The 22,165-nt window shown below is 34.8% G+C and overlaps 1 protein-coding gene across 6 annotated transcripts in view; it reads right to left on the reverse strand.

Annotated features, from left to right (window-relative positions):
- The window catches only part of LOC105257150 (SLIT-ROBO Rho GTPase-activating protein 1), a 59,619-nt gene that overhangs the window by 15,894 nt on the left and 21,560 nt on the right, over positions 1 to 22,165 (reverse strand). For 2 of the 6 annotated variants that reach the window (XM_011267586.3, XM_011267587.3), the window contains exon 2: positions 2,012 to 2,195. In XM_011267586.3, the coding sequence (XP_011265888.1) occupies positions 2,012 to 2,195 (184 nt within the window). Of the gene's footprint in view, positions 1 to 2,011; positions 2,196 to 8,985; positions 9,632 to 12,709; positions 13,027 to 22,165 lie in introns of those variants that run through there. The other 4 variants (XM_011267591.3, XM_011267590.3, XM_011267588.3 and 1 more) reach the window with 4 other exon arrangements.

Here is a 22,165-nt window from a genome sequence, read left to right on the forward strand (position 1 = left end):
TTACTTTTTGCGCGACAGGAGAATGAACGAATATACTGCCGGGGCAACCATACTGACTCCGGATGCGGCTTCGCAAAGAAGAAATTATCGATCCGCGATATCTCCCGAAGCGAAATGAGGGAAACGCGTGGAGATGGAAGAGAGTATGGCATCGCGGTGCGCTGGATTACGTGTGTATGTGTGCGTGTATCTGTGCCGTACATCGCGAGAGAAGCATCCCTTTTGTGGACGATGCTGAATACGATGCACAAAAGGGGCACTACGCGTTCAGGGTTGAATGACGAGAAGGAACTGGGGCATGTCGCAGATGCAGCAACGCGGCACGCGCGTGTAGGACGCGGGAAAAATGCGGTTGCGGTTGCTTTTCCGCCGCGAAAGTGGAGCGCGAGAAATATCAATCGCGTGTAACAAAGACATATAGAGAAAATACAAATTATCACGCAATTCATACACATCTATTAACAATGACGTGATTTCATATCCGTTAATTGCATTTCAAGATATCGATATGAGATATGTGTTAACATTTTGTAGAAAGATTTCCTGATTTTTTCAAGCACCTTTGTTCAAAATTCCAGATAAAATCAGGGAATTTTTAGAATTGTTTAAAATAAACTCTTTTATTTAGCCTTTGTAAGATAAGCATTTTCAACTCACATAACATTTATATTTTTTCATCAAGAATTACAATGAATATTGTGTATATTCAGTATTTTACTGAGAAATTGATATTAAACATAATATAATTTAAAATTTTCATCAATATATTTTAAATAAATATTTATCTGTGAATAAAATAGCACATGTTTCTAATTCTAAAATATTTTTAAGACATTATAAAAATTTTCTTTAAGAACGGAAATAGAACTTGAAAAGATAGTTGAATATATTATTAATGATAATATAAAACTATTTTAATAATAGTGTAAAAAATCTTGCAATATTTTTATATCAAATTACTTATAATATGTAATATTTAAAATTATTTCATTATTATGTAAATATTTAATAAAAACATATCTCAAAGAAAATTATTTCGATATTAATATTAATCAAATGTTTAAAATAATTTTAACACCGCAAACATAAAATGTCAAATATTATCCGTTTCTTCTGTAGATACTTTTGTATATATATTAAATATTGATTTTCCTTTCCCAGATATTAATGAGAAATATTGATCTTTAGAAATAGAAATATTATTTCTAGAAAACATAGTAAATACTTATGAACGCTTATCACTGATTTTAGCGAGAAACGTGAATAAATATTTAAATATCTGGATCGATTTCTGCGTCAATTAATTATGCGATCGGAATTTGATCATGCATGATCAAGGTCTATACCCAAATATAATCGCGTTTGATAGAAGTTTTACGCAACGTAATCATGTAATAATTCATGTTGCGCAACGTAACGTAACGTAATAAAGTAAATGTATCGTGCTGTATTACGTGCATACGCGCCATCATTTCAATCGTGCCGTGCAACACGTGGTGCACGCGCATGAATTACAGCGAATTAATTAACGCATACACCTTCGTTAATCATTTAACGCCGCAATTCATAGCGGAATTATTTCCGCTCTTTTACCGTTTCGCTTTTTATAAAATTATCCGACTAACAAATCTCCGCGTTGTTAATTTAATTTTACACTTTGCGTAAAAAGGCAAATATTTGAAATTATTATATATCCGTTTTAATTTCTGGCAAACAATTAATTCGCTGATAATTAAAAATTCCATAGTTAGCTGCATTAAATAATAATTAAATTATTTAATTATGATTCTGACGATTATTTAATATATAAAATCGTGTTTCGTGAAATTATTTTGCGCGTGATTACAATAGATGATATTTTTAAAATAGTACATTCATATATTTTAACTGCGCTTATTATGTTTTCTTACGATCTATTTATATTGTATTTTTAAATCGATTATTTTTTTTATTTAAAATGTGGAAGATAGAAGAAGGTATAACATTTAAAAGAAATAACATAATAACATACTTTTGTTTCTGCTCCTTATGCCTCAACTGTATGCTTCTGGCCATCTTGTCGAGGGATTTGCTGTAGTCCAGCTCCAGTTCTGCCCTCCTGCGGAAAAAGTCCTGGAGCTCGGCCACGAGGGCGACTTGCGCCTCCATCCTCACGTCGAGGCATCTCAGCTGCTCGTTCAGCTGTAGCCGTATGTCTGCAAACAGAAAAAAAGGGAAGCCATGTTAAGACTCGAGTCTGATCGTGATGTGCGTTTCGGGTTTCAAATGGGGTTCAGAAAGCCCACGCGAAGACCCTAAAAAGTAATCCCTGGAAATTGGTCGTCTCCGAGATTACATAATCCTTTCGATGAACAAAAATTTCTATTTTTTAATGTCGTAATAAAAATCTATCTTTTATCATCGATGGCAATGAATTTCTCAACATTGCAAATGTTTTCATCATCTTTGTTGACAATCTTGGAATCGACAGAAATTTGGATCTTTATGATAATATATGAAGAACCAATTTTAAATCTTAATTATTTCTTCTTAATTACGATCTTGAAGTATTATCAGTTTATAGATACAATTGGATCTCGTTTCGAGATGCAAATTTCGACGAGGCTCTTCGTATCGATATGGTAATCTTTCTCTTTCTTTTGCATGTCAAAGTCGTTTTATTCTCCCATCGACGACGATGACAATGGCAGAGAGGCGGATGCTGCGCGGAATAATAATGTCTCGGATATAACGGATGTCGCGCGAGGAAGGACTTTGACACGATGGTAGAACTTCCGATTCTCTTTCTCTCTCTCATCCCTTTAATCCGTATTCCGTTAATGTCATCCGTGAGACAATGACGAGAAGGAGGAACGATGTCTCGACTCCGCGAGACGAGCAAGCTAAAAATAAACGGTGTACGCGACGCGAAACAATCTATCGTTTCGCAGACTTCACCGAGACGAGGAGAAAGACGATCACGCTTACCGCGTGATTTATTGTCACGGCCGTATCTCGCTTCCGTTCCGAAACTTCCTTCGGCTCTGATAATAAACGACGCAAAAGCGAGCGCGATCGCGAATACATTACACGTATAATCCATCAACGAAAGTTGCGGCAATTTTCGTTTTTAATACGGCATTTTTTTTATATACATTCTACACTTGAAATAAATAAAGTCGCTATCGAGATATCTGTTCAAGTTGAGAGCTTCCTTTTATTTCAAATTTTTCCGGTCAATGAGTCGCTATTACTAATTAAGAAATGAGATTTATTTTAATTATCTCGAGTCTTCGAGAAGTCAGACTTGCAAGCAATCTATTACTGTACTAAATTATTCGATTTAATCTATCGTAATCCGCTTGACAGAGCGAATAATCCGAAAGCGGAAATATCGTTTCTCATCGTATATCCGTCTTCATGTGAACGTCGATCAATCAGCGTAATTGGATGATTGTCGGGAGAAAGAGGCTAGACGATGGTTTTAAGTCATTTTTTTCTCATCGATCCGACGATTCATTAAAGGAAAGGAGAGAGAAAAAAAGGTCGGGCGATAAATAAGCATGAGCGCTTCGAATCAAAATGGATGTTCTGTTCTTGACAGATCGAGGACGTATAATCATTCTGATGGCGACGTCGCTTCACGTTTTCGGGAATATCGTCGGTTACCCTCCCGAAAGAAAGAAAACAGAGACGTCTGGGAAGAAACGCCATATGTCAGTTCGCCTCATGTGTTACCAATTATCGAGAGATCTAAACGGATCAGTTCATTGGTGGCTTAGCCTCGAAACTCACGAATGGACCGTTTATAACCGGCGGCGGCGATATAATGTTGATTCTGGGAAATGCCACAAGTGCAGATAAAAAAGATCTGCCGCAGTTTTTTGCCGTTATGGTCGACAATCGTGTCTTTCAATCATTACGTGGCTCCAAGTTAAAAGAAATAAAAAATCCATTAAAATCTTGACGGAAAGAAACATGAGAAGAGGAAAAAAATTATTTTAAATATTTAATTAAAAAATTTAATTTTCTTTTTTCGATTATTACCGTTGGTTAGATGATTTTCAAACATTAAAAAATCATTGACTAAATTTTCCACAATTTTGCAACTTTGCTTATAATTTTTAAAATTTTTACGACTCATTTGATGGGATCTATCTGATTTTAACAGATTGTTATAAATTAAAAATTCTGAAAATGAAGAAGATTAATAATCTCTTGAATAATTTCAAACTAGGGAGCCGGGAGATACCACAGAAAACTTTCTGACAATCTTCATTCGTCGTTACATTTTCGACATTATCTTTTTGTATATATCTTATCATCATATATATTCTATATAAATCATCTACAAATAATTTTAAAGAGTAAAAAAATATTTTACGATAATGATAGTGCAGTATTACAGAAGATGATAAGATATATTATTATTATAATAATATCGATTATATATTGTTTACATAAATAAAATACAATAATAAAAAAGCTGCTAGAGTTAAATGTAAAGCTAAATTTACTTAAATAATGACACAAAATAATTGCAATTATTTAAAAAATAATTAAATATAATTGAGTTATATATATTATTAAACATATATATATATATATATATATATATATATATATATATATGCACTGTACTATTTAATAATTGTTTTCTTTTGATTAATGTCTTATATTTTTCAATTATAACGATACAATAAAAGTTTTATTTGCGAAGCTGAGTGCCTTGAGATAATCAGTTTGAGCAGGATTTCTTTTCAGGACGAGTCCCTATGTGTCGAATAAAAGTTTTATCGATTTCCTTACTTCCGCGTGTGATTCATCCTTCCCAAAAGGACATAGAGCGATCTTTGACCCCGAAACGCAGACACGCAAGCAACACCCGACGGAGGTAAATAAACTCCCAAGTGCAACACAAAGTCGCGACTATTGCATACAGGGTACTCCAAAATCATAGTATATCTTTCGTAATTTTTTTTGGTTGATTCAACGTCAATCTTCTTCCTCGATAAATACTTAATAAAATTTCTATATGTAATTGATGATTAAAAATAAAAAGTTTTCAGTAAATTAAAAATTTCTATCTTTTAGAAAGAAAATGGATACTAAAATCATATATAAGTAATTTGAATTTAAAGAGAATTTCGATAAGACGAATTTCTATTTAAAGTTTACAAGATTGTAGAGATCTATTAAAGTTAAAAAAATGAAAATATGCGGTAAAATAAAGTGCCATCTTCAGATTAATTAAAGAAATTAGGATCGAAAAAACACTCGGCAACTTTAGGACACCCTGTATGCAGCACCCCCGCCGAGTTAGTCATCTAACGAGCGAGAGTGTGCATCGTGGTCGGATGCACTAACTGACAAGCTACTAACCGAGGGGGGAAACAACGGATCGACCGAACAACGAAGCCGATCATGAAGAGGAGAAGGAGAAGCACCGCGACGCTCTCGTCGTGCACTTTAGGGACGGAGAATTGACCTACTATGATTATTAACTAGACCGCGATAGAGGCGCTATTAGAGAAATAGGCTGTACAATGCAGGCTGCTCGTTCTCTTTCAATCTCGTCCTGATCTTTCTGATTGATCAATTATGGCTGCATTGTTAGTCGCGATTAATATACAGGGAGTCCAACGACATGGGATTTTAATTTTAAATTTTGGCGATCAAAAAAACTAATAGTGAAATATAAGTATTTATATTAATATTTATATTACAATCATATAGTATAAATTTTAATAGAAATAACATAATTTACTTGCACATGAGTATATTAATATTATGTATTATTAGTGTTGATGTTAATATTATTAATATTAATTGATTAATTGTTAAAAACGTATCTTATATTACAACATTGCAATAATTATTTAAAATCTTTCTCTCTCTCTTTCTCGCTTCTATTCTGTCCTTAATACTTGTAACAATATATAATCGTTAGAATATTTAAAAATAAATGAATACAAATTTACGGACACAGAATAATAAATAATTACATATATATAATAAATTCTCTCATATGTGAGATACATATGAAAAAGATGCTGAATCTCGTCAGTTTTCAAATGAAAACAGAAAGATGTGATAATTCTTTCATCGTATTTAATAAACTTTACGATGATGCCGGCAATGTAGGATGAAAACTTCGTAGGATATTGTTGAGAGAATCGCGCACAAAAACGATTCTATGCTCAAGGAGAGAAAAAGAGAGACGGAAGAACAGCTGCGCCTAAAAACCACCCACGACAAAGCGGACCGGTTGCAATGTATACACCCCCGCCGCGAATAGAAATACACGTGTATGTGTGTGTGTGTACAACGATTACTAAGATAGAGAGAAAGAGAAAGAGAGAGACCAACGAGCGAGGTCGAAGTCTTTAGGACGATCCCAAAATACGTTCAACTACCATTTTATTCTCAAAGACGGCGTGTGATTACCGTACGATGAAACGAGTTTCTTCGCCTTGCACTATTAATCTTTAATCGAAGAGATTTCTCCAGAAATAAATGATGTATTAGAGAGGTAAAAATTTAGTTATAACAATTTCAAGCATGAGACTATATTTTTTTAAAATTTATATAAAATAAAAATAAAAGTTTCTCAAATCATAATTATTTAAATTACTGTATCTATTTAAAATTCTTTTCTTAGTAAAAGTTATTTTAATACACTCTTTGTATATGTACATTTTTTAATACTATATAAATAACACGTAATATTATAAAATAAACCTTTCTATAAATATAGGATGAAAAGAAAGAAAAACAAATAATAAAATCTATTTCTTTCTCTCTGCGTTTAAATTGAATTTTTTGATGTGAAATATTAAACTATAAAGAAAAGACAAATCATGCGTATTTTGAGAATTGAATTTAAAACTCTCTCTCTCTCTCTCTCTTTTTCTTTATTGGAATATGTAAAAAATTTAAATTTGTAAGAATATCAATGTTTCTGAAATTTGAAAACATATTCAACATATACGAATCTCATTTATGTTTATTTTATTGTATTTTTTCTAACGTAAGAATAATATTTCTCAATATTTATTCTATCTAAAAATCTTTAGATTGAATATTTTTCTATTTACATTTTGTTATATAGGAATATTTTTATTTCTTGTAAAAAGAATCTCTCTCATCTATTCTACAATGGATTTATTTGAAAATAAATAGATTATTCACGCACATTTTTCATCTATTACAAACATTTATGAATTTTTTTATTAATTTTTCCTTTTCCTAATAAAAAATAGCGTTAATTAAAAATCATCATATCAATAAAACTATTATTTCATATGAATTCAGTAACTTTATAATTGCAGTAATTTTAAATAAAATCATGTTTTATTTTATGGTGGTCTAAATTTTTATTATCACATATTAAAGAGGATAATCGGATAAGCAAAAAAAAATCCTTAATAAACATTAACTATTTTACGTAGCTTTTACCTAGTTTGGCGGAAAGATACGCGACTGCAGCTTATCAAAATAATTCACTACTATCAGTGTGCATGGCTCGAGTGCGGTTCGTAAGTGACCGTAATTTTTGCGCGATCTCATGCGTGCATATCCCGCGTATACCGTATAATGAGTGAAGAGCGAACGACATCATCATCATCATCACCATCAAGGTTGACGCCAGGTGTGCGCGCGTAACAGAATCTTGTGCGAGGTAGCGATGCACATCGCGGTTATTTCGCGAACGTCAAGATCCGTTAAAGCGAAGCGCGTTACTGTACATCTTCCGAAGAAAAAAACAGCTGTATGACATTTGTGTACATGTCTATTTCCATACAATGTTACAACTATCGAGCGAATCTCTTCGCGATGCATCACGACGCGTGAAATTGCTCTTGCATCGTTGTTTATTGCACGGGACGCAAATATATCGTTGCAAAACTCGTTTTCATCTTTCGTTTACCGCGTTGAATTACATTACGTGTCGGTGTATATTAATGTTACGCAACGAAACGTTCGTTTTCGATTTAGTGTAAATTACCGAGGAATGCAACGCGAAATTTCAAGTTTCTGTTCCTCCATATTTCTAAATATTTATGATTTAATCTGCACCTTTGAAAATTATTTTATTCAGATTTATTATAATTTTAATGCTTACTTTCACTTAACTTCGGAAAGCAAGAAAACGCATAAGGGAAGAGAAATTTTCTGTGTGTTCATCTGGCTGGAATCGTTTGGTGCCACACGCTACAAGATGAATTGAAGTCTAAAATGCAGTCGATATGTAAATTTTTCCTCTCCGAATATTCTCCGAGAAGTCTCTCGGAATATTCGACATGACGAAGCATCGAAGACTTCTTCGAGTGCTTCATCTACTTGAATATGTAACATTCGTCGATGCTTCGGCACGAACACAGGTCTGTTTGTAAATATGTACTCGCTTTCGTTGCCCGAACGTGTCGTGATAAATATCTGACGTTAGTCATACGTTCAACATCTTGCTTTACTTTTCAGAATATATGTATATTACCACTATTATACATCCTGAAAATGCGATTTACGAAAACAATAACGCACAGCAAAAGGAATGCTAATTTTATTAATAAGCAAAAAGATGATTATTCAATTTTAAATAACATTAGTGGTGACTCTGAATTATTATTTGTAAAAAATGTCAAAATAATCAAATAAAGTACGAAATAATATAAGGAGCAGGAACGATTTTAAATCAAGATTCCAAATCCACCCAAGAATGCAATAACGAAATCTTACGATATAAATGATTGTTGGAAAATACGACCATCGAACTTTCAGATCGGAGAAAATCTATAAGTTCAAGGCCTTGCGATCCCCTTCCTCCATTTTTCCTTTGATTTTACGTCCCACCCGGTATCGCGGAAGCTCTCTTATCAATCATCTGATTCCCCTCTCTTTTGCACTCGCCACCCCTATATTCTTGCAGGACGAGGAAACAACGTGTCTCTCTCTCTCTCTCTTTTCTTCCATGCCGCCCACACGCTCGCTGGATATTCCATTTACCTTTTGTCCAGGCCTCCCACTCGTGGCGTCCGGCCAGTTTGAACATTTCTCCCTTGCGTTATTTATTATCCGGCTAGAACTCGGCTCGTCGTCGTCGTCGGCGTCGTTGTTGTCCCTCGTTCACCCACGTTCACCAACCACTACTCACGACGACGGTGCTCCTCGTGTCACTGTCTCTCGCGCGTGGACACGCGCCGACGCGCACGCACATGCACTCACACACACACATACATACACATCAGCAGCCACTCGATATTCCTTGCGACCACCCGGTATCGTATCACGCGAGCTTTTCTTCCGGAACGCACAGTTTTTCCTTCAACGCGCGACGATTAACTCTCATCTAGAAGATATTTTATGGAATGAGAATCCCTTAGGACAATATCTTAATTGTGCGATTAATACGGACGGAGAGTGTTGTGTGAAGTAAATTGTTATATTAATTGCAATATGTCTCGTTAAATGTTCTTAATACACAGCTTGATGATATCATTAAGATGACAATACTTTGGATTCTTCACATTCCGTTATCCTTCGTTTTAAAAATTCTTTATCATCGGTTGAGTCGCGATTCGTGGAGTGTTTATTAGATATTAAGTTGACTCATTATTTATAATACTATTAAAATGAAGATTGAATTAACCATCTGGAAATACACACATTTAGAGCTCATATTTTCTTCAAATATATAGAAGAAATTATACAATGGTTATTTACAATTATAATTATTATATCACTGTTGTAATTTATTGTTAGTACAAATTATTTAAGATAGAATTTTAAAAATCCGAAAGCAATATACAGACATCTTTTTACTTGGTAATTTAAATATTTTTATAGCATCAATATTCTAGACAATGTCAGTCATAATACTTTGTGTACATCATCTGATCTGATGACCGCATGTGTATATATCGAATGAGGATTAATAAATTAACGCGGAAAGAAAGGCGGACTATTTACAGTTAGCCCTGTCCATACGCGAGGGATTCGTGTTCGCTCTTTTTTTCCCTTTTTCACGCGGGGAGAACTAAGATGCTTTAACATCGTTTTATGACTTCCATTACCTCCTTGATCCCCGCGGAGTGACCCGAAAGAAACTGGATCGAGAGGGGTAAATGAACGTTTCTTGGCGAACGAAAGAATTGGAACGTCGTCTCTGAAAAAGTAAGTTTTTACATCTCCAGTTCTTTATTTATACGATTAATCATTTCCATAAATCGCTCTACGCGTTGTATATAATTTTATTAAAAGCAAATAAATAACACAGTTAAATAATTTATTGTTTTATATTTCTGTTCTAATGTTTCGAGAATAAAAAAAACTGATCTTGATTTAATTATTATATTCAACAAAAAGATGCATTTATGATAAAACATTGAATAATTTTGTTTTCTTATAAATAGATTTTGAAAAGGAAAGAGTAGAGTTTGTAAAACTTGATTCGATAGAACAAACGAGAGTGATTCCGATAAAATATTAGTCATCCGGGACTCTAATAACGATGCACGAGAAAGAGAAAAAGAGAGAGATGACTGTTTTTATCGTTTATGTCCGGTGAAAGAACTCTGTTGATACAGCGCGCTATAGTTCTTCTTAAGCGATTGTTATCGGGATTTAATACACGTTGGCCGTGTATCTGTTCCGGAGCAGCACATCGCATACTCGATAATGTCGCACGACTATTTTTACATCGCGCTGCTTCGCTTCGCACATATCTAATCGACCCCGTATAATCAGTTAGATCACTCCAGTTACGTGATTGAATATTTATGAGAGCGCACAGCGACACGATTGCCCGGTGAATTGATAATTCAAAGAATAAAACGGTTCGTGTGAATTTTCGTGAATATCAACTCGGTCGTAAATCGTATCGTCTTTAGCTTATCGATTGAAACGAATTAATACAATGAGTAGATCGTAATGAGCGTGAAATTATTCGAAAGATCAATTGATGAAATATTTGATCGGTAAAAAAAAAACTTGAAAGTGAAAATGTGATAGGTGAAAATTTTTATATGAATTTCACGAAATCACGCGATCTCCTTTAGCTTTCCTGGATATGAGCCGATAAAATTGGATAAAAATTGATATGATATTTAAAAAAAAAACGGAAAAATCAACGACCGCTCCACGATAGATTACATACGCTCAAACAATGTTGACAAATATTGAACACTCTCGCGTGACTTCTGACAAATAACTGTTATTTCTCCTAAGGGGAAATTTTGAAAAAGGATTACGTTACGAAAGAATTTATTCGATAAAAATGACAGCGCTATTTTTCTCTATTCTTCTATTTCAAAATTTTTCCGTTATATCGTATACAAAATTTCATCAGATTAAAAAACTTAAAGTGTATTAATTGAAAAAATTATAGGCGTATATATCTGTAAGTGTTGCTTGTCAAATCTAAATTTCACAAATATAATTATAACATCGCGTATAGATGCCACGCATCATTTGGACATAAGGATAATAATACATTTTTTTTTTCGTATACTTTATCTCGCAATTGTCGATCAGAATCGCAAAGCTGCTCGAACGAAGGCAGGAAGCGAGAATAATTTCGCATTCCAACCGGGAAGGGCGACACACCTCTCCCTCTCTCTCTTCATTATTTGATTACATCGCGTATCGCACTCTTGACATCCGTTAATCACTCTCGACGCTAAAAATCAAAGTCAGACGATCGATTTGATGATATCTTGTTTATCCGACCGATTATACCCGTGCCTTGACACTAGTCATGTCACATTGAAAACGTCAAAAATTAGCGCGACTTTGAAGTCAAATAAATATTTTTGTAAAACAATTCTATACCCTTTAAAAGCTTACTAAACTTCTGTCAATCCGGTTAATACTGATAACAAAATCGTCCGTCTGCCTATGATTACTCGGTGGATATTTTTTTTATCTGCAGTTTCGCGAAAGTATCTAGCAATTTTAATTGGCACAGAATATTATTCAACATTCATCTTCACTTAAACGAGATCAAAATCGGGAAATTAGAACCCATCGATTTCTCACCTTGATCAAAAATATCAAATGCAATTTCGATTTTACGATATTAATCGCGAAAAATAATTTCTACTAAAAATAAAAGGGAATTAGGGAGAAGAAAACGTTTGCAAAATTGCGCAGCCTAGATCGCGATCGAATTTTTAGCGATAATAACCGCAGGTGTTAAACGGCGTCGATTACGCGAAATAACCGGCACGAAGCGATCACCGTTACTGGAGATCGCGAGAGAAAGAGAGACTCGGAGACCGGTCGCAAGACTCGATCGGACGTCATTGATCGGCAATGTACGGCTATCGACGTATAACGTTACAATCGTTTCGTACTCACGGCACTCAATCGTTCGATAATGATGATTTATTATAAATCGGGCTGACGCGTATCGGTACTTGTGCGTGTATATTTAGAACGTTGCCGATCTTTATTCCATCGATATTATATTGAAGATAAAAATCATAATACTTTCTCATTATTATTTCTGAATTGTAAATGGAATGTAAATGGAAATATTACTCTTTATGAAAAACGATGATAACCGTGTGCAAAAATTTCATTAATTAATCCTCTATTTATTCCATCCTAAGCGTGTGTAAAAATTTAATTAATTAATCCTCTATTTATTCCATCTTGCTAAACTCGATATAAACGTAGAAAAAAATAAAATTGTTAAACTCAATTATATCTCGCGTCTGCAGATTCCAACCTTTCATTCGATTATCCACCAGCTTCGAAGAGAATTCACCTTTTCCCTACGTCACCTTACGCTTCATCTCTCGGATCAACTTTTATCGTATTTTCCGAATATATAGCTTCTTCCAATCAATCTCGACGCTCGATTAATCGACCGAGTCAATTCGCCAGCACTTTTTCCCCAATTTTCTCGCAATGTAATATCGCAGTATAACTCTCAACTCTACTATATAATACAGCTGACACGGAAACGCAGGTCGTTTCGCGATTTCGACGAGAGCAAGATATTGCGCTGCACCCAGCGCTCAGGACTTGATCGCGTAAACTGGCTTGTAAGGACAGGCAGTGACTGCTTTGACCGTCGTTAAATTAACCACAATTACCACCATCACTGGGGCCCACACACGCTCTCTCACGCACACGCGCTCGTCAACGACAGTGTGTGTTGCGGTCGAGCAGGCGCGAGCGGAAAGCAGGCACGTTGAAGCGCCTCAAAGGGCCCCCGCCCTTGACATTGCGCTGGTTACGCGGTTGCCACGTGATTTTTCCCGGTAAATTAATATTTAAAATCGTTGCATCGAATCGAGAATCCCTGCTCGTGAGTCCGAAATGTTAAAAATACGACGAGCCAATTAAAAAATTATAATTTCTTTGTTTCTTTTAAGAAAGGGGCAGAGCAACAATGCTTCGTTTCGAGGAAAAGGTAGTTTGCGACGATCCTGTATAATCCAGCGTGATAATGAGCAATCAATAACTGATGCTGAGGTATCGGCGCAAACGAAGCGCGGTTACAGACACTTCGACGATAATAATAATGACAATGTTGTTACCGTGGATAGGGGGACGACGACGCATATAATGGATAAAGAGTTGCGCGTAGAAAGAGTTGAGAAAGCCAAAAATAACACTGACCGGAGGCTTTAATTGCTTTCGCTTGACATTGATTGGTGCGTCGTAAGCGCGAACGAGCCTCTTAAAAATTCCTCGTGCAGAAGGTTGCGAATGCGTGCAATTTTATCTTCGCGCTTTCGTCCGCCTAGATTAGCAATCTCGCCCACAATACATTGCTTGGAACGATAATCGGGAAATCCGGCGAGCGCGAAATGAAAGAAATAATGACGATGGGTGACGAAACCGAGGCTGTTAAGTAGCTAAAATATTAATAAAATATTGAAATATATAGCGAAATTTAATCGCGACAAAGTGATCGCATAAATTAAATTTTCGTAAAGAGATGACGTGAATAGAGTCAATATTGGTAGACATGAGTTAAACGAATGCAGTGAGTATTGTACAAATTATGTAGTAAAATTAAATTATACGAAAATTAAATTCAAATTCTGCCGAAAAATTAAATTAATTAAATTTATAGTCGCACACTCACACACGTCATTGTATGTGCTCTGTGACCATGACAAATTCCGAGATAAATGTGACGCTTAAAGCGCATAATTTCTCCAACTCTCTGTCTCTTTCTTAGTGTTACATACATTAACGATTATCATATAATACCCGCTCAACATCGCTCCTGGATACCAAACTTCCCACGCTTAATTAAATCGAAAAAAATTCTTAAATTTACACAAACTAAGATAATATAGTTTTTTTATAAACATTAAATTATTTAACGTAAATTACGATATTAAATTACCAAATATTTTCTTACATTTTTTTCACACACGCCCGCATTTGACGTATCACGTTACATTTAATATACAACACGTCAGAAAGTTTGAAATTAATGTTTTAGAAGCTTTAAATTTTATTCTCTTAATTTCGCTCTCGGTGAATTTTTATCAGCGTGGTAAATGCTGAAAATTCCTACAACATTAGCTACGTGACTCCCCCGTAATGTACTTTGCGATGCGTGTTTCCGGTACAGCCTACACGTCCTTCAAAAAAGGTTTACGAGTTTGACGATATTCTTATACAGCGTTGAAAAGGGCAGCAGGTGCAGATTTTACTGGATAATTTCATGGCTTTCAATTCTTTTCTAAATATTAAATCAATACTTTCACGAAAAATATTTCAACTGCTCTAATTAAATTTGCATTATTCATTAAAAGTGAAATGCAATGGATATCTTTATATATCTATTGTAACTTTATTATTGAATCAAACGCTCAATAAAATTGAAAGATATAGGATTTTGTAGAAATCAAAAATCAAAAATCAAAAATATACAAAATTCTTTCTGTTTAAACATTTTAAGAGTTAATTTCATAGGAGTAAATTTAGTGTAAAAATGTACACATTAAATAAGATGAAAAAATATAATCGGTTATATAATACACACATTTTTAATAATTTCAATATATAATTGTCTTCTTACTCCATAAATAAAATATTCTGTAAATTGTGTGCCGTTTAACTTGTTTCTAACACGACTTGTTCTAATCGTGTTGGCTACAAAAGTAACATCAGAATATGTTTTGTTTTATGTGCGTGCTTTAATGATGCCAATGCACACAAACATACGCACACGAGGTACTCGACTTGATATGCAGCGCATATGTTTCTCTTTCTCTGTCGACTATAGACTTCCTTCCTGCACGAATTGAAGGGAAACGTCAAGTGGTTATTGCGTCGACTATGACTTTCGTTATCTTAACTCTGATATACTCGAATATTGTGTCAAGCTAGGCTGCTGTACGCGACTAGCTTTAAGAGAGTAGCCAATACAATGACGGGTCGGAGGATAGTTCGATGCCTTCTCGATAACTTTAATAAAGGTCACCAATAGAATTGCGGCCGCGCCTCGTTGCATAATCGTCGCTTGAACCCGACTGATATAATCGAAAATCTTTACGGAGGCCAGAATCTGTATGTACATATCTAACTCTGGGATTCTGGGAATTTATTTTACATACTTATATAAATATGTAGATAAAAATATATATTAATATATATTAAATATATATATATATATATATATATAAATATTTGAAAAAGCTACGAGAATGTTGCTAGAAGTTAATTATATAAAAACTGTTCATATTAAAATAGAAGTAATAAGTATTTCTCATACATGTTCAATAAGACTCACAAAGATTTCCAGTTTAATATTTCATCGCTATCGTTTTGATAAAATCATCAGATAAATTGATTGAAAAACTCTTTTTAAAGAGTTCTATCATTCTGTATATCGAGTTACGAAGTTATAACATAAAATGTGCCCGAAAGTGAAGCAGTAACGACGCGATCGTCGAGTCTCATCGTTCGAAAAGATACGTTTCAATCGCTGTTCGCTTCCTTTGGCCCGTTGATTTTTCCAATAAGTCTCGCGTCGAGTTGCTTTTCTTCTAATTGCGCCGCGTTCGCGATAGTAATTCACCGTTTTAACGATGTGAAGAGAAGTTACAGCGCTCGCGCGCACGGCAGAAACCAGCTGTTTAATTTGTCATGAACGCGAACACGTTCCTTGACGTGCGTAATTACTGTTCCGCGCAAAAACTCATCAACGATAAATTTATCTTGTTTCACGCGGCACAATATTGTTGTTTATTTCCAAGAAACATGATTTTAAGATAGATTATAATTATAATCCGGATTGATTTTTCGGATTTTTTTATTTTTACGTCTCGGTAAATTCATCTACGAGAGTAGAAATGTTGAGAATGTCATAATTAATTTCGCAAGAATTTATGTACAATCTACTAATATTGAATCAAAATACTTTGCATTCAAAAATAGCATCTTGATATGAAAATCACGTACTAAAATATCTGCCAGGAAAGATAATTAGAAGTGTTGTGTTCTCATTTCACAAATAAGAAAATAATCGCGTTTGTAAAAGCTCGCGTGATAATGAGAAACGCGTTTGCCAACTGAATTGATAATAATGCACTGATAGGATGTTGCATATTCCGCATTCGACTCATAGTCACTTACTCTATGAAAGTTATTACACGAACGATCTCGAATTCGAATTTCCATTCATTTTTTACGTTTCTATTATAATTTTACTCTTACGAATATTTTTATATTCGGTCATATAACTATCATAATCAATTCACACCTTTAATTAATGCAAGAAAATTATAACAATAATAAAAATTACGATAAACATTGTAGTAATTATTAAGCAAAATATTTAACACAATCTTTGCATACAAATTAATACGCTATTTTTAAATTTCTAATGTTAAATATTTAGAATCAAAATTATGTCGGGTTTACATTAACATTTACTAAAAGTAAACTTCTGCTACTTGTTAAATTCATTTTCAAATTAATAATTTAGCGATCGGAAATGTAATTTATGTACAAGACCAGATAGCGTCCACGTTTTATTATTCAGCAAAAAGCAAAGTTTAACCTCTTTTGCAACATTTTCGGAGTCAATTTCTTTCTAAAAACCAGTGGTGACCCGGTTATATCACGGCCTAAATTTTCACACAGACAAGGTCGATTCCAAATTTATCAGTTCTCTCGAGATCCGAGGCAAATCTGAAACGACCTAAAATAACGAATCCTGAAAAAGCCTAGAAGGGAAGTTATGACGCCACGAGCGATTACAGCCGTGGAAAGGATTAGTTTCCGAGCGGATACAATTCCTTAATCAACGTTAATTAGCGACCTACGATTATTCGTAACGCAATCGTGGGGGAGGTGCCGTTCGTTCGCCTTAATGAAATCGTGCCGCGTAGAATTATTTATGAGCTTTGGTTCGCGATTACGTAAGAATGCAACGTTCGTAACACGCATCCATTGTTGGGAACACGACGGCGCCGCTGAATCGAGTCGACTCAAACGAGTTAGCGGCAAATGAGCGGAATGCGAGAAGAGCAAGCAGAAACTTTGCGCGAAGCAAACTTGCTGGACTAGGGTGAAAAACGCGCGCGCGATCGCGTTTCCTGCCAATGTCAACAAGAAGAGATTCGTCTTTCATCGCGTGTCTAATTTAGAGGGACGGGATAAGTCGAGTCAAAAGATGTTGATTACTTTTTATGTCTAGTTAATATCATTAGGCTCAAGTTTCAAACGCGATGGAATTAATTGCTGGAATTAGGAATTAATTGGTAAAACCGATCTAGCGTTCGCTTCTTTCGTCTGAATTTAAAGGATCAAAAAAGCTTTCTCTCTCTCTCCCCCTTTAATACAATATTTATTCCGCACCCAGTTGACAACGTTTTATATTCGGTGCTATCAAGAAAGTTATGCATTGAATTATTCTAATTGTATTTAAACAATCAAAATTTTCTATAGTATATACATATAAATTTTTTCTGGTTTATCAATTAATGTCTATGTGTCCAATCGTAATATTATATAAATACAATATCAAGATAAACATTAACTACATAATGCGAGACACATAAAAAATTAAATGATATAAAAATTAAATAAAAAAAAAAATTCTAATTTCAATAATTGTAATAAAAAAAAACGTTAATATATAATTTTTTCTAAAAATATGAAAGCTCGCGATTATACCGGATAAAGATCATTCTTCGGCTCGTCATGATCCCGCATCCAGCTGTAATGCAATTATGACCTATAGCGAGTGTTCCCGCCCAGACTATCGGGACGATTAATCGGCGAAATTGGAAATTAATTGGCGAAATAACTTCTCTCGCTTGGATTGGAATTCTCTTCAGACTCTGGCGCTGCCATTTGAACGGTTAAACCAAACGCGCAGCTCTCTCGCGCGTGGCCAAAGATCGCAAATTCAATTTGTCACGCCGCCGGTGTCTCTATCATGCTCGGCGCAATTGTCATCGTACAAAGCAATTAGCGGGAATGCTCGAGAAAAAACCGTGCGACCGCGACAAACGATGGCCGGCGAGAACCGCGTCTGCGAATTCTGTGTCAGCTGCAACGCGAGCTCTTTATTTCCTTTTATTTCGTCGTTTATTTCGGCACAATGCGCTTTAAAGTGATATCCTACTGGGTCAATTTTTTAATATGTAATATATCTCTCGAAAGGAGATTCTTGACCAAAAGGGAATCTTTTCTTGGAAAATTCTCGGAATAAATTTTTAGACTCGACACATAAATAATACATACGTTTTCTTTTGATGTGTATATCAAATATATTAAATATTTATATTAAATTATATTAAATATATTAAATATTTATGCACAATTCCTTTACAATAAGATACTAAATTGATTAATGCCGACAAAAGTTACAGGAATACATGTATGAAATAAAAGAGAAATTAAACTGCGGGTGAAACGAATTACCTGCCCAAGTGCTTGCTCCGCGGAAAAAGAGAAACGCCAGACGAATAATTGCTTTTATTCGACGATATTGAGGGCGAGAGCGACGATTATTTAATTCTTGGCTGGAAACGACGGCTACATCGATCGCGCAAACGAGATTTCGTCGGCTTTTGTTTCCTAGTGAGACTTTTACATTGAGAGAAGCTTTTGACATCGAGCATTCTGGTAGGGGGCGATCAGAGAAATTGACATCGAAAATTAATAGATACAACTGCTCATGACATGCCTCTTTGGAATTATTGTCCTCTCGTCAACCTACTTTGTCAATTTATTGTCATTTTAAAATTTTAAATTCTGTGAAAATATGTTTACGATATAAATTGAATTCGCCAAACATTCTCTCAAATAATTTAAAGAGAACTTTTTTAATCTAAGAGAAAAACGAAGATAATATATTTTAATAATCTAGATAAAGATGAGATAAAGCAATCTGAACTAGATGCTTTACCCAAATAAAAAAACACTAATTCCAATATAACTATTTGGAACACGACAAAATATGCAGTCATATGGACTTCATGCATATATACATATATTATATATATCCTGATTATCGCGTTCAAAGAACTATAATACACTGAAAAGAGTTTTTATCCGCCCGAGACAGATTTATTGTCACTTTTATCGTGCATAATACAAGATATGGCGAGAGCAAGTTTTCGCTATACTATGTTTATGGAAGTATAAATATCGTTTATGGTCGCGCGTGAAAGCTTCCTGCTTGTGGAAGCTTTGGTAATCTTCCTTGATTTTGAGCTCACGCGATAGACGGGAAACGATTATCGTGTATTTGCATTTCCCCGATGCAGTTTATTCGCTTACGTCGCGCTTAGAAATTCGGTATTCGCGTTCAAGTTTTCTTAATTCGAAATTTGCGTATAGTAAAAGCGACTGTATCTTGAATAAATTACACATGAAAAAGTCGAAACACAAATTAAAAGAAAAATTTCAGTGTTTGCGAGTCGTATTTTTTTCGCGTTATTAAAATCCGCTTTTAATTTTCGAAATAATTTTCCTCACTTTTATCGCAAGTCCATTTTTAGTTTTCCTTTTAAATAGAAAAAATTTAAATGGAAAAAATTTGCAACAAAAATTGCGAAAATAACGTCGCTTGGAAATAATTGCGAGCGAAATATTTTATTTAAATACGGCGTACTCGCAATTTTTAGATTTGTGTTATATTACACGTAAAAGTACGTCACGTCGTTTTCATTCAAGCCGCTGTGACACGCGAAAATGTGACTGGAAACGAGAAGGCGAAGAAATTGTCGCGCTCGCGCGCGCGATAGCGAATTTAGACGAGTAAATTTTCGCGTTACGCCACCACATCGTTCGCGTCGGTCTATATTTATACTACGTGGACAGGTACACGCGAGCCGACACGCCGACGATTTATCCGATAGCAAACATTGGCGCCGTTACGTCGTCGGACGCACCGGCGGTTACGGTAGCGCACGCCACAATTTTTATGCAGCAGGCACGGACCCTTTCATTTAAATTAATAGAATTTGTCTAAATAGTAGAAATCCACAATTAAAAAATGAAAGAACGAGGAAAGTTGAAACTTAATTAAATCGTCTAATTAAATTTATAAATACATGAATAAATGTCGCTATTTTACTTTTATCAAGAATAAATTTTTTTTAGTGCATATAGTTTTATTATACTGCACTTAAATTTTATTTCTGATTAAATTTTATTTCGAATAATTTAAAGAAATTTAGTGCACTTCTTGCACATGGATATATCGCGTCGCTCTACACTTGTATACGGTTGTGGAGGAAACGCGACTAACACACACGACGCACCCTCTTCTCCTCGTCAACGTGTCAATTTAACGGCTTCCTGCTCTGGCATCGAGTTTCGCTGTGTACACGCACGTTTATCGACCGAAATGTTCCGCGTCTCTTTTGTATCAAATGCGTAAGTGGTTAAAAGGAGAGATACATTGCACTGTGCATAAATAATAAAATAGTAAATAAAATGCCCAGTCAATCAAGCGGCTAATGTAATGAAGCAAAACGCGTATTTCTTTCAGGAAACGAGTCTTATGCGTCTTCTTAAAGCGTAAAAGACTAATAATATTCATGTATTGTTTTTTATCTAGCTCTGACATTTGTTCGTTGCATCTGAAATGCTTGCTATCAGAAATTTAAATTTTTATTAATAATTCCATGTATCTCTACTTATATAGCAAAGACAAACCAATTTCACCGAAAAGACTGTTGGAATTAAATATGACTTTAATCAATCTCATCCATAATAATTAGAAAATTTTATTTCCGTAAAGAAATCTACTTAATACGTAGAATTTAATGATAACAAGTAGGTTTTTTGCTTCGTGAAGGCAATGTTTTAATCGTATTTCTTCTGCATAATTACGTCTAATTGATCAGATGATCAGAGTGTATCGAAGTTCGCTCGCGCTATTACACAATCGACGAAGCGTTCAATCGAACGCAAAACGAGAAGCTTCGAGGACTCTTAACGTCCGTGCTCTTGGTTTGCATCGAGCGTAACCGTGACGTTTCTTTCACCGTTGAACTTTCACGTTTCGCCGAAAGTAAAAAAATACGTCTGCACCAACCGGCAATTAACTTATCGCCGGTGAAATTTAGCTATCGGCGATCGAGCGTCGCGAAATGCGAAAAATCCTTGTTAACGTCCGTGACACGACTCCGACACGCACGGCCACGATTTCCGATATATCAAGATGTATCGCATCATATTTTTGCGATGCATTGTACATTTTTTTCGATGTACGGTACGTATTATCTTTTGCACGCTTCTATACGAGCTTTGATATCAGCGCGAGTTATCTACTAGTCTCTAGCATTTTTTCTATGCGTCACTCTCCCTCGCATCCGTGCCGTCAGAAATTCTATACAGCTATAACGAACGCCCGCACCGCCATCCCGCGATGTCGAGTATCGCCATATAGAATTTCCTATGTTACGCATATGATATTACGCACACGCGTATAAAAACCGTTTCATTTAGTAAATAACTTTTAATCAATGGAGGAAATGTTATACGCCATTTGTTAAATTTATGTTGAGGTAGAGTCGGCAACAATTTATTGTCATATTTTAATAATTTCCTAAATAATTTTAATAATTTTCTATGAAAAGGATTTCTTTTAAAGTAAGAAATAAAATCGAAAAAACCTTGAGAATAAAATATATATTAAATTTACGTTGAGGTAGGGTCGGCAACAATTTATTGCCATATTTTAGTAATT

Source organism: Camponotus floridanus, unplaced genomic scaffold (genome assembly GCF_003227725.1).
Source record: "Camponotus floridanus strain SB8 unplaced genomic scaffold, Cflo_v7.5 scaffold66, whole genome shotgun sequence".
Taxonomy (NCBI): domain Eukaryota; kingdom Metazoa; phylum Arthropoda; class Insecta; order Hymenoptera; family Formicidae; genus Camponotus; species Camponotus floridanus.